At 41.0% G+C, this 15,000-nt stretch overlaps 1 protein-coding gene across 1 annotated transcript; it reads left to right on the top strand.

Moving 5' to 3' along the window:
* The first annotated feature begins 5,710 nt into the window (after nucleotides 1–5,710).
* LOC115003894 (golgin subfamily A member 6-like protein 22) lies at nucleotides 5,711–14,378 on the top strand. Its single transcript, XM_029425834.1, has 3 exons — nucleotides 5,711–6,773; nucleotides 7,184–7,272; nucleotides 13,926–14,378. The coding sequence occupies exons 1-3, from the start codon at nucleotides 5,711–5,713 to the stop codon at nucleotides 14,376–14,378; spliced, it is 1,605 nt and encodes a 534-aa protein (XP_029281694.1).
* Nucleotides 14,379–15,000: the final 622 nt, after the last annotated feature.

Genomic DNA, 15,000 nt, shown 5'->3' with positions numbered 1-15,000 from the left:
CTCTCAACTCTTCTCCCGTACAGTATGTTATATTCACCAAACATCTTCACTCGTCTTGCACACGGCTCACATCATTATGTCCCTGTCAAACTGGCCTCACGGGAAAACATCCACATGACTTTTGTCACACATACAGTAATTCATTTCATCTTATCTGCATCAACCTAAAACTCTTAGTCCCCACATGTTCAATGCACAAAGCATTATTTTGTGTTTGATCATTTGATATATCTTTAAATCTTCGTCTCCTCACGTTCCATTCAGAAACGTACTAAGACATCAGAATATACTATTGAATTAGAATGGAAAACCCCCGCAGTGTTGCAACACTGAAATTCACTGTAAATAGTTTTGGGGTGTTGGAAACTTGTAACATCTTGCTGAGCGTTTGACATGAGTGTAAATAGACTGTTGGGCCGCAGCACAGAGCGTGACGGATTGCAATTTTAATTAGATAGACTGACATGGCCAGATCTGATATTACATCTGCGGTTGGTTCAGATTGAATACGCCTTTTTTAAGCATGTAAACATGTCCCCTACTGCTGAATGCAAAATATGATTTTTATTATAACTTAATCTGCCAATTATTTTCTCAATTAATGGTATTAAATGGACTAAACGGCAATTCCTCCAAGGCTCAAGATGACTGTTTCATATTGCTCTCTGGTTTAAAAAAAGAATAATTTCAAACCTAATTGAGAAAACCATCAAATCCACCATGTTTAGAAGCTATTCTGGAGCTTTCCATCTTATCGCATGAGCTTCATCAGCTCATAGAATTTGCCCAGTTGTCATGAAATTGTAGATGTTCAAATTATTTTCTGAACACATTACAGAACCTCATTGCTCTTTGCTTAAAAGACTAAAGACCATGTTAAGGCCCGGTCACACAGTGCCGTATGGCAGAAACGTCTGCTGGCGCATATGAAAATTAGCATATACAACGTACACAGAGCCTATCTGTCATACGGCACTGAGTGACCGGGCCTTCAGATGATCAAAAGCTCCACAACTGCTACTAAATGGTCCTTGTGGTGAAGTTGTTTTCTCAACTGATGTTTCCAGGATGAACTAAGAACCTCAAACTAACACGGAGAAGTCCTTAAATTGCTCAGGAAAAATGTATATTTAACATTTACAATCACAACTTATCAAACTCTGCTCACGAAGAACAAGCTAGTAAGTGGACTTTGAGTGGAGGTCGTAGTATATTAGTTCTGTATGCTAGTGTAGGTTGGGTTTTGGTAATGGAAGAGCACAGACATGCTTTAAAGAGAACGGTCTACGGTATATTTAAGTCTTTTTAGCTGATGTTTTCATATTGGCACCGCTCCTGTGTGACTCAGCTTGACTCACTTGGTCCACATTGAGTAAGGACATAATGAATGTAATATCACACATTCCTTGGTTAGTCTGGGCATGTCACAGAAATATGTTGCCTTGAGCCATGTCAAAAGGGGAGCCGATGTGTTTGAACAATAACGCTGGAGAGAAAGTGATTTTAAACATAGTGAAACTCTCTGCTGTAGCTCTGATCTCAAACTTTACATTTTCTGAGCTTTTATTCCATTTATTTCACATTTCAAAAATAGTTTTGAGTCATTGACTTGCCCAGAATTCTTATTTTCTTTATTAGATCATATTGAGCATGTAGGAGCTTGATGCTAAAGGGTATTTTATTGGGTGAACTTCCTGCGTGCCAGTCTTACAGTGTGCTCCTTTCAATGTTCAGTTAACAAGCTCAGGCAGGGTCATGAGTGACGGCAGCGAAGACTAACGATTATCCTCATGATCGTTCATTTTGCTTGGTGAACTTCTAATAGCTGAATATCTTTGGGTGGAGGTCTGATTGTTTAAATGTTCCTCCTCTCTGTGTTGATGGTGAAAGTGACACTCCAGAAGGGGAAAAAAAAATCAATCAGAAACCTTTTCAATAATATAATCAATTCTCTCAATTTGACACTTGACAGACGCGACCTCAGATATCTGAGCAGAGGTCGACTCCATCTGTACTCAATCAATTCAATTAGAAAGCCCAAATGAAAGGATAATTGAAAGTTACAGGGGGAGTCCCACGTCGAGATAATGAATTGCATTCTTTACAACCTATAATCCATTAAAACTCTGGGATTAAGGATCCAAATTACATCCAGTTGCTGTGTCATGCTTACTTACAAGAGAAGCATGGATGCTCAATAATTACATTTTTCTTTTCAAATGTATTAGTCTAGATTTGGAGTATTTGTGTTAATCAGGATTGTGTAGAAAATCCCTAAATCGAGGTTGTGTGAGGTCAAGCTAGGACTCGGCGTTGGCATTGAGCGATAAGGGCACAGCTGGGAATAGCAAGTGGATGGATGTGTCGCTTGGCAAGGTGCCCGAAGTGACAGCTGACTTAATAAGGAAGGCCTTTTATCCTGCAGACGAACATGTGGCCGATGCTGCTGCAGCCTTTCTAACAGACAGACGGTTTCTCTGCTGCTGGGGACCAGGGGGGAGGGGATGTGACCTGCTGTGGATCCACCTTCTTTTAAAGATCATTAAAGCTGATTTCTATTGTTCATTACATCAGTTGTACTTGATGAATGTTGTGTTAAACCCACCTAACTAACTTTCTGTCAATAATAGACAAAAGGCTGCGGCAGACACAAATACGGCCAGTCATATTAAACAAGCTAACTGCAGTTTATAATAACAGATCTTTTGACAGCCGCCATTTGTCAAAAGGAAACGACTGCAAGACAGACAACCAAATTATCTGGCATGCAAGAAATGTTAACGATCGTCGGAGAGCCAGATCTCTGATCTTTCATCAAACGACAACTGATCAGGCAGAAATCAGCCCGATTCTAAAATGAGACTTAAATTTGTCTTTTAAACTTAAAAAATAAATAGAAAAGGAATAGCATAGTAGTGAAAAGTCTAGGCTGATTTACCCTAAACCAAAAATCGTGTCTTTCCAAAACACTATTTTATGTGTTTTTTGCTTAAATTAAAACAAGTTGAGTTATTCAACATTAGTCATTTAACTAATGTATTAATCCACTTCATTTTAGCTTGAAATCTCAGCCAGGTAGAAGCAGGAAAACCCCCCCAGCCATTAGCAGATTTTGCCCAAAGCAAGTTTTTTTAAGTGTTTTTTTTCTACTTTGACCCCTTCCTTGCAGGCCTAACCCTCACCCTTAACCTAATTTATTTCTAATTCACATCCTTATTATAACCCATAAACCGAGTCCTAATCCTGAAGAAGCTAATTGAATAGGTCAGGACTGACAAAATGTCATTACTCGGGAGGATTTTCTGCATCCTTCTATTATGAGGACTACAGTAAAAAAAACATCCACTCCTTCCTCCCCCATCCACCCAGGGAGCCCAGCCACTGGAGATACTGAGAGAAGAAAAACGCACTTTGTTTTTGACATTAAAGTCCTTGTTACCGCGTGGCTGTGTGTGCAGCCTTGTTTGATAGGGAAATTGGATCTAGACTTGAGAAGGGAGTGTAATGCAGTTAAAGGCATCATGAAAAGCCAGCTGTAACAGGATGTCATCCTCTGGGGAGCACTAACTGACTGCTGCCGTGAGGCAAGTCATTAGGGAAAAACCATGTGTCTGTGTATACGTTTGTACGCCTCTGTGCTGGTACTCCATGTAGGAGGTTATACATTATCCAGAGCGTGAGGGGGTTAATCTACCGGGCAGTGAAACCACATCGTACCTGGCAGAAGGTCATCCATGTCAGAACAAATGTTCAGCCATACTGCAGAGGAAACTGAAGTAGCAGAAAGAAAGCAATGATGCGATTTGACACGGCCAATAGATGGATGGATATGATCGATAAAATGTGGTGGCAGTCGGTAGATGCAATATGATACAGTTGATGGGTAGGTAGATAGAAATGATACAGTACATAAATATATACAATACAGTTAATATACGTATGATACTGATAATATATAATCAATAGATACAATGTCCTGGATGGATACAGTAGATGCGTTCCATACAGCAGATACGATATGGCGGATGGATATAATACGGTAAATACATTTGCAATGTCCTTCTTAAAAAGGTAGACCATATCAACCATTATTACCTTATTGCAGATATATACATGTCAGAAATTGCAGTACAGAAAAGCCAAACTACTGTAGATTTGAAGACATTTAGAAACTTATTCCAATAGCTCATCTCTTGCAGTGTTTCCCCTACCATTGTCTTGGCAGGGCGCTGCGCCCCGCCAAAGGAAACCAGCGCCCTGCCTGAAATTCAAGGTGGTTTTCTTTTTTTTCTTGTATAAAAAAAAATATATCATTTTTTTACATTAAAGTCTAAAAAAAGTATTAAAAAAAGTATTAAAAAAACATGTAATTTTTTAAATTCACAACTCACTTTTCACATTGACAGGTGCTCTTTTATTAAATAAACTAAACGCTTATGCTATTGATCTAATTTATGTGCACGTTTCAATTTGTACTGTCTACTTTGCACATTCACATTCTCTCCGTTTTGCGAGGGGCGGGGCTTCGCAGCTGACACACACCTACACGTGCGCACACACCTATAGAGCGGAAGAAAGGAGAGGGGAGAACTAAATAGAAACCGCGCCACGCACACAATCTTCACGCAAAAGTCTCCAGGAAGAGAAACAAAAAGTCTCAGAACTGTTGAGCAAAGAGTCATTAAAGTCATTAAAGACATCATGACATCATCAAAGACATCATGACATCATTAAAGACATCATGACATCATTAAAGACATCATGACATCATTAAAGACATCATGACATCATCAAAGACATCATGACATCATTAAAGACATCATGACATCATTAAAGACATCATGACATCATTAAAGACATCATGACATCATCAAAGACATCATGACATCATCAAAGACATCATGACATCATCAAAGAACAGGAGACTGAATTCCTGCCACTCCGCATTGTAAAAGCTTTTGGCTTTGATCTTTGATGTTTTGGCTATTGGCTTTGATCTGGAAATCTTATAAAGTAAATCAAAATTTCTAAAACTTTATCAGTTCACAGTTAAGTTCGATCTTAAGAGACGCACTTATACTCGGAACTACACACAAATACAGTGATCAGACAAATCAAGTCCAGTACGGACAAGAAATGTCTTTTCCAAACAATCACAGGATGGAAGTCACTAGAGAACTTCAGTTGAGCTCGATTAAGTCTCCCGATTACGCAACAGTGTTGATTGAATATTTGCCTTTGCACAATCCCTCTTGAAATATTATTAAGTATGCACGACATTGTTTGTTTTCAGCCTTGGCTGCAGGATCGTAAGCAATTTCTCTCTTGGACGGTTTGCTAATGAGCTCGGAGGAGAGCAGAGGTCAGACTGCAACCACTTGCTGCTCAGCGAGTGCAGGCATTTAACCAGACGAGTAAAGCTACCACATACTCTGCTGGATCCCCCATGCCTTCATCCGTCGCCGGTGCACGCGGAGGTCAACACTCTAAAGCTAATAAATGTTGCCACACAGGATTTAATAGCCAAACGTTACAATTAGCCTCTCAGACTCAAACATTAAGAGCTTCTTTCTACAGTTGGAAGAGAATTCAAGTGTCCAACAACAATAACCTCAGTAGATCAGTGCAGCTACTTTACATGCTGAAACTAAATGGACGTTGTAGTTCCTTCTCGGGACTCGTACTTCATAGAAGAAACCCCCCCAGAAACATGGCCCCCCGCCCAGCCGTCAGCCAAATGCAAAATGATCTTGATTTTGCTTACCAGGAAATCCGTCGCCTGAAGGTGCAGGTAAGCGGACTGACGAAGCAGAAGTATAAAATACTGTCAGAAAAGGAGGCGTTAGTAAAGAAAGGCCAGGAAGATCAACTGGAAATTAAAGGTCTCAATGAGCTTCTAGAGACCCAGGTGAAGGAGAGTGTCGCTGGAGACACAAAGAGCCAGCAGATCATCTCCAATCACGAGTCTGACATCTTGAAGCTTGAGAGAAGCCTCAAGTTCCAGAAGGAGCAGGTCAGCTTCGCGTGGGATATCAACAACCAACGTGCAGCAAGCCTGAGAAAACGTCTCCAGGAAGAGAAACAAAAAGTCTCTGAACTGTTGAGCAAAGAGAAGGACTACATCCAGAACGAGAAGGCTTCAGAAGAAAAATACACCGACCTGGTGGAGAAGTTCAGGAAAGAGTTGGATGAGAAAGAACAGGTCTGGGAGACGAAAGTGAGAAAGATTGAGACAGAGAAGAAAGACCTGGAGGAGGAGTTCACCAAGAACCTTGCTGAGACACACCACAGCTGGGAGACCAAAACCACGCTGTTGGAGGTCGAGTTTTTCAAAAACCTGGCTGTAAAACGAAACAGCTGGGAAATAGAAATGAAATTCTTGGAGGCAGAATTAAAAGAGGTGAAGGACGAGAAGAAGGTCCGTGTTGTCAATCACCACAGCTTGGAGACATCAACACATCTGATGGAGAACAAAGCTAGACAGACGGAACACGATCTCGCCATCCTGGTCAATGAAAAACAGAGCTGGGAGGCGAAAGCCAAACAGGTGGAGAAGGAGAAGAAAAAGATGATGGATAGCTTCTACAATGACATGACTGAGAGAAACCGCGTCTTCGAGATAACCATGGCTCTGATGGAGGACGGGAAGAGAGAACTTGAGGACGTCTGCCTGATGATGAACAAGAAGAGGAGAGGTATCTTTAGCAGGAGGAGGTCCGAACAAAGAGATGTAGTCTTGGATAGAATGAAGGCCAAGCTGCGTGAGGAGAGAAGTAAGTAAAAAATAGGAGGAAACTGAGGATGAAGAGGATGGACTTCACTTCTCTCACCACCATGATCCCAAAACCATCTACCTATTCCATCCATCTCCATCTACCTCCCCTCTCCCATCTACCTCCCCTCTACCATCTACCTTACCCCCCCCCCCCCCCCACACACACACACACAAACACTTTAGGGTTTCCACATTCCAACGGAAACTTTAGACTTGACAATTGACATGACCATCAACGACAGAAATGTGATCTCCTATCACATGGGGTTTGCTCCTGGTAAACAGGTTCTCCCACATTCCAGACACAGAAACTTAAGACTTGACAATTGACATGACCATGAATGACAGAAATGTGATCTCCTATCACATGGGGTTTGCTCCTGGTAAACAGGTTCTCCCACATTCCAGACACAGAAACTTTAGACTTGACAATTGACATGACCATCAACGACAGAAATGTGATCTCCTATCACATGGGGTTTGCTCCTGGTAAACAGGTTCGCCCACATTCCAGACACAGAAACTTAAGACTTGACAATTGACATGACCATCAACGACAGAAATGTGATCTCCTATCACATGGGGTTTGCTCCTGGTAAACAGGTTCGCCCACATTCCAGACACAGAAACTTTAGACTTGACAATTGACATGACCATGAATGAGGGTTTTTTCTCCTGGTGCTCAGGTTTTCCCACATTCCAGACACAGACACTTTAGACTTGACAATTGACATGACCATGAATGACAGAAATGTGATCTCCTATCACATGGGGTTTTTTCTCCCGGTACTCAGGTTTTCCCACATTCAAAATATAGAAATTTCTTGCTTCAAATAAAAAAGCAATCAAATTTAATTTCAACGTGTTTCTCTTTTCTTGCTCAATACAAAACACAAATCATCATTTCAATCATTTATATACATATATATATGTATGAATATACATATATATACCCACATATATATGTACACATATATATGTGGATATAAAAATATATTTACACTTATATATATATATACACATATATACACAAATATACATACACGTATATAAATATAAACATAAATATATACATATATATATATATATATACATATATACACACATATATATACACACACATATGTACACATATATATACACATGTATATATACACACATATACATACACATATATACAAATACATACATACATATACATATTTATATACATATATATTAATATACATATACATATTATAATTATACATATACATAAATATACATATACATATATACATATATATACATATATATGTATATGTGTATGTATAAATATATATATATATACATGTGCGTACATATATATGTATATATATACACATATGTGTGTATATGTGCATATTTACACACATACACAAATATATATATATACATACATATACACACATATATATAAATACATACATATACACACAAATTATATATACATATATATATACATATTCACATACATATCATACAAATATATACATTATATACACATACACATATGTATATATACACATATATATATACACACATATATATGTATACATAGAAATGTGTATATAAAAATGTATATACACACATACATACACATAAATATAAACATATACAAATACATATTATTACACATACTACATATACAATATACATATACATATATATAAATATACACATAAATATACATAGACATATATATATACATATATACTATACACACATATATATAACACAGACATATACCATAGAGTAATACAGTAAGTACAGCACATATATACAAGACTACGCACATGAAAACCAACATATTATACAATCACAGAGTAGAGTAAAGAAAGGAAGATTTACACAAATACAGCAGTTATATAATACACTGATACACAGCACGAATATTCACAGTTAGAAAATTACCCAGTCATACGAAGATATACCAAGTATCAAAACACACAGTATATAGTATATACGGAAGATAAGTACAACACAGATTACATAGACAAGGGACAAAGTAAAATATCACAAACACACATAGAGATATACAAATACGGATAGTAGTATACCATACCAATATATTATAATTACATACACATGAAGATATACTACTAGTTATACATAATAAACGTTAAACAAACAACAAACTATAGATAAACACAATACACATATATATACAATTTTATACTACCATCTATATCCAATTTAAACCTAAAAACTATTAGTTACACATAATAAATAGGTAAGCTAATATAAACATAAATAAACTATATATACATATACTAGTAAATAATAGATACACAAACAACACGATATATATTATATATGAATAATACAGATAATATATCTATTATTATATATGAATACACAGATATATACAAAGATAAATATAAGAATACACATATACATATATATAATATATAATACATACTAGAACATACAAGTGATATACCATGATATATAAATACAATAGATAATACACAAATAGGATACAAGAGAGAGAGATATCAAATAATATCGGCCGCAGATATATTTAAACAAGCAGAATAGATACGGAGAGATAGAGAAGAAGAAGAGAGAGGACACATAGAAAAGAGGAAGAGTAAGAGCAGGAGAAGAAAGAGAGAGAGGAGGAAGATCACAGACTAGTAATATATATTATATATATTTATACATGATTATATATATATATTATATATATATATACATATATATATATATATATATATCATCCCTACTCAGCTTATTCGTTCCTATTATCTCTTCCTCGCTCTTCTCTCTCTCACTCCTCTCTCTCCTCTCTCTCCCTCTATTTCTCCTATATATAATATATATATACCACTTATTTTAATATATACTATATATATATAAATATATATATATATAAACAATAACTAAATATATATAACAATAATCTACATCTCTCTCTCTCTCTATATCTCTCTATACCACAATATATACATATAAATATAAATATATATATATATGTAAATATACATATATATCTATATATACATATATATATATATATATACACATATACACATATATATATATATATACATATAAATACACATATATATATATACATATAAATACACATATACACATATATATATATACATATAAATATACATACACACATATATATATACATATAAATATACATACATATACACACATATATATATACATACATATGCACACATATATATATATATACATATATACATACATATGCACACATATATATACATACACACACATATACACATATATATATATACATACACATATATATATATATATATATACATACATACACATATATATATACATATATACATACATATATATACATACACATATATATATATACATACACATATATGTATATAAAAACACATGCGCTGTCACACGGGTGGCAGTGATGGTCAGGGACCTCGACGGACCAGACCTAGGCAGCAGAGGCTGGCTCTGGGGACGTGGAACGTCACCTCTCTGTGGGGGAAGGAGCCGGAACTAGTGCGGGAGGTGGATCGCTACCAGTTGGATCTGGTGGGGCTTACCTCCACGCACAGTCTTGGCTCTGGAACCGTACTCCTGAATAGGGGTTGGACTCTATTCTTCTCCGGAGTTGCCCAAGGTGTGAGGCGTCGGGCCGGGGTGGGGATACTCACTAGCCCCCGGCTGAGCGCCGCTACATTGGAGTTTATCCCGGTGGACGAGAGGGTCGCCTCCCTACGCCTTCGGGTTATGGGGGGGAAAACTCTGACTGTTGTTTGTGCTTATGCCCCAAACCGCAGTTCTGAGTATTCAGCCTTCTTGGAGATCCTGAATGGAGCCCTGCAGGGGGCTCCAGTAGGGGACTCTGTAGTCTTGCTGGGAGACTTCAACGCACACGTGGGAAACGATGGAGACACCTGGAGAGGCGTGATTGGGAGGAAGGGCCTACCTGATCTAAACCCGAACGGTCGTTTGTTGTTGACTGTGCTAGTCATGGAATGGCCATAACAAACACCATGTTCGAACATAAGGATGCTCATAAGTGCACGTGGTACCAGAGCACCCTAGGCCAAAGGTCAATGATCGATTTCGTAATCGTATCATCTGATCTGAGGCCGCATGTTTTGGACACTCGGGTGAAGAGAGGGGCGGAGCTGTCGACTGATCACCATCTGGTGGTGAGTTGGATCAAGGGGTGGGGGAAGACTCTGGACAGACCTGGTAAACCCAAACGGGTAGTGCGGGTGAACTGGGAATGTCTGGAGGAAGCCCCTGTCCTGGGGATCTTTAACTCACACCTCCGGCGGAGCTTTTCAGCCATCCCTGTGGAGGTTGGGGGCATTGAACCTGAGGCGATGTTCAAAACCTCTATTGCTGAAGCTGCGGTGATGAGCTGTGGTCTCAAGGTCTTAGGTGCCTCAAGGGGCGGTAACCCTCGAACACCGTGGTGGACCCCGGTGGTCAGGGAAGCCGTCCGACTGAAGAAGGAGTCCTTCCGGGTTATGTTATCCGGGAGGACTCCGGAAACAGTTGCAGGGTATCGAAGGACTAGAAGGGCGGCAGCTTATGCCGTGTCAGAGGCAAAGCAGCGGGTGTGGGAGAAGTTCGGAGAAGCTATGGAGAAGGACTTTCGGTCGGCACCAAGGTGCTTCTGGAAAACCATCCGGCACCTCAGGAGGGGGAAGCGAGGAACCATCCAAGCTGTGTACAGCAGGGGTGGGACCCTGCTGACTTCAACTGAGAAGGTTATCGGCCGCTGGAAGGAGCACTTTGAGGAACTCCTGAATCCGAATAACACGCTCTCTATGGTTGAGGCAGAGCTGGAAGCTGATGGGGGATCATCGTCAATTTCCCTGATGGAAGTCACTGAGGTAGTCAAACAACTCCACAGTGGCAAAGCCGCAGGGGTTGATGAGATCTTTCCAGAAATGCTGAAGGCTTTGGGTGTTGAGGGGCTGTCTTGGTTGACACGCCTCGTCAACATTGCGTGGAAGTCTGGGACAGTGCCTAGGGGTTGGCAGACCGGGGTGGTGGTTCCCCTATTTAAAAAGGGAGACCAGAGAGTGTGTGCCAACTACAGGGGTATCACACTTCTCAGCCTCCCTGGTAAAGTCTACTCCAAGGTACTGGAAAGGAGGGTTCGGCCGGTAGTCGAACCTCTGATTGAAGAGGAACAATGCGGATTCCGTCCTGGTCGTGGAACAACAGACCAACTCTTTACTCTTGCAAGGATCCTGGAGGGGGCCTGGGAGTACGCCCATCCGGTCTACATGTGTTTTGTGGATCTGGAGAAGGCGTATGACCGGGTCCCCCGGGTGATACTGTGGGAGGTGCTGCGGGAGTATGGGGTGAGGGGGTCACTTTTGAGGGCCATCCAATCCCTGTACGCCCAAAGCGAGAGTTGTGTCCGGATACTCGGCAGTAAGTCGGACTCGTTTCCCGTGAATGTTGGCCTCCGCCAGGGCTGCGCTTTATCACCAATCCTATTCGTGATTTTCATGGATAGGATATCGAGGCGTAGTCGTGGAGGAGAGGGGTTGCAGTTCGGTGACCTGAGGATCTCATCGCTGCTCTTTGCAGATGATGTGGTCCTTATGGCATCATCGGTCTGTGACCTTCAACAGTCACTGGATCGGTTCGCAGCCGAGTGTGCAGCGGTTGGGATGAGGATCAGCACCTCCAAATCTGAGGCCATGGCTCTCAGCAGGAAACCGGTGGATTGCCTACTCCGGGTAGGGAATGAGCCATTACCCCAAGTGAAGGAGTTCAAGTACCTCGGGGTCTTGTTCGCGAGTGAGGGGACGATGGAGCGAGAGATTGGCCGGAGAATCGGAGCAGCGGGGGCGGTATTACAGTCACTTTACCGCACCGTTGTGACAAAAAGAGAGCTGAGCCAGAAGGCAAAGCTCTCAATATACCGGTTGATGTTCGTTCCTACCCTCACCTATGGTCATGAAGGCTGGGTCATGACCGAAAGAACGAGATCACGGGTACAAGTGGCCGAAATGGGTTTTCTCAGACGGGTGGCTGGCGTCTCCCTTAGAGATAGGGTGAGAAGCTCAGCCATCTGTGAGAGACTCGGAGTAGAGCCGCTGCTCCTTTACGTTGAAAGGAGCCAGTTGAGGTGGTTCGGGCATCTAGTAAGGATGCCACCTGGGCGCCTCCCTAGGGAGGTGTTCCAGGCACGTCCAGCTGGGAGGAGACCCCGGGGAAGACCCAGGACTCTGTGGAGAGATGATATCTCCTCACTGGCCTGGGAACGCCTCAGGATCCCCCAGTCGGAGCTGGAGGATGTGGCCCGGAGAAGGGAAGATTGGGGTTCCTTACTGGAGCTGCTGCCCCCGCGACCCGATCCAGGATAAGCGGTAGACGATGGGTGGATGGATGGACATTTTAATGCTGGTATTCTTGCCAAAAAACTAATGCTCATGGAAAAACATGCATTTTAAACCTGACTGCATTTAGTACAATCTTCTCACTAATTCGGGATAGAGTGAGAAGATTAAAAGGTATTAATTATGAAACTGTATTGATCATTGTCACTGCTCGAAAGCATTTATGTTTTTCCAAGGATATACCATGAATAAAACTAATAGGAATGAATGGTAAAAAACTAACACTCTGGTCGGGACTTGGACCAGCAGCAGACGGGCTGCACTCTGGCTGCTCGTAGCATCAGAGCTAACATCTGCATCACTGCTGCTGTTTCAGGCTGTGTACGTTTAAAAATGCAAATATTTCGGAGTTTCTGAACGTTGGGGTCGACATTGCTCTATTTATAATGAATGTTGGATTTTTTACTTATTTTGCACGTTGTAGTTCTCTCCTCTCCTCTGCTGTGTGTGTGTGTGTGTGTGTGTGTGTGTGTGTGTGTGTGTGTGTGTGTGTGTGTGTGTGTGTGTGTGTGTGTGTGTGAGCAGAGGAGAGGAGAGGAGAGAATGTGCAAAGCAGCAACGCAGTAGAGTAAAAATAGCAGGGAGAGGTGGTCCTCCATGAGGATGACGACAGCTTCGAGGTTGGCCGGTCGGTGGCACTGGACCCAGTGCCGCCCTCTGGGCTTCCCCAGAAAGCAGGGGAAGCAGCCGCACCGCCCACTCTTCCCTCTGCCACCCACCCACCCACCCGCCTCAATTAGGTTCTAGAGACCCAGGTGAAGGAATGTATCGCTGGAGACACAAAGAGCCAGCAGATCATCTCCAAGCACGATTCTGAAATCTTGAAGCTTGAGAAAAGCCTCAAGTTCCAGAAGGAACAGAACAGCATCACGTGGGAGATCAACAACCAACCATGCCTGAGAAAACGTCTCCAGGAAGAGAAACAAAAAGTCTCAGAACTGTTGAGCAAAGAGAAGGACGACATCCAGAACGAGAAGGCTTCACAAGAAAAATACACCGACCTGGAGGAGAAGTTCAGGAAAGAGTTGGCTGAGAAAGAACAGGTCTGGGAGACGAAAGTGAGAAAGATGGATGCAGAGAAGAAAGACCTGGAGGAGAAGTTCTACAAGGCCCTGGCTGAGACACACCATAGCTGGGGGACCAAAATCAAACTGATGGAGGTTGAGAAGAAAGACCTGAAAGAAAGCCTCTAAAACCTGAGGAATTAATACTTTTCTTCGTCAAATATTATATTAAACTGAATATATTTGAGATTTAGACAGTTTGTATGTAGAGATGTAGTTTTGGATAGAATGAAGGCCAAGCTGCGTGAGGAGAGAAGTAAGTAAAAAATAGGAGGAAACTGAGGATGAAGAGGATGGACTTCACTTCTCCCACCACCATGATCCCAAAACCATCTACCTATTCCATCCATCTCCGTCTACCTCCCCTCTACCATCTACCTTACCCCCTCCCACACACAAACACTTTAGGGTTTCCACATTCCAAATACAGAAACTTTAGACTTGACAATTGACATGACCATCAACGACAGAAATGTGATCTCCTATCACATGGGGTTTGCTCCTGGTAAACAGGTTCGCCCACATTCCAGACACAGAAACTTTAGACTTGACAATTGACATGACCATGCAATGACAGAAATGTGATCTCCTATCACATGGGGTTTTGCTCCTGGTACTCAGGTTTTCCCACATTCAAAATATAGAAATTTCCTGCTTCAAATAAAAAAGCAATCAAATTTAATTTCAACGTGTTTCTCTTTTCTTGCTCAATACAAAAAACTGTGGGTTAATTAGACCCTCTAAATTACTT

This window comes from Cottoperca gobio, chromosome 24 (assembly GCF_900634415.1).
Source record: "Cottoperca gobio chromosome 24, fCotGob3.1, whole genome shotgun sequence".
Classification (NCBI taxonomy): domain Eukaryota; kingdom Metazoa; phylum Chordata; class Actinopteri; order Perciformes; family Bovichtidae; genus Cottoperca; species Cottoperca gobio.
The sequence above is the reverse complement of the archived record's forward strand: the minus strand, read 5'-3'. Positions and strand labels throughout refer to the sequence as shown.

Bases quoted from the DNA above. Each gene is read 5' to 3' on its own strand.
- LOC115003894 (XM_029425834.1), top strand. From the start codon at position 5,711: ATGGCCCCCCGCCCAGCCGTCAGCCAAATGCAAAATGATCTTGATTTT. The intron at 6,774-7,183 runs GTAAGTAAAAAA...CCCACATTCCAG, and splicing joins CAAGCTGCGTGAGGAGAGAA to ACACAGAAACTTTAGACTTG. The intron at 7,273-13,925 runs GTTCGCCCACAT...CGCCTCAATTAG, and splicing joins GGTTTGCTCCTGGTAAACAG to GTTCTAGAGACCCAGGTGAA.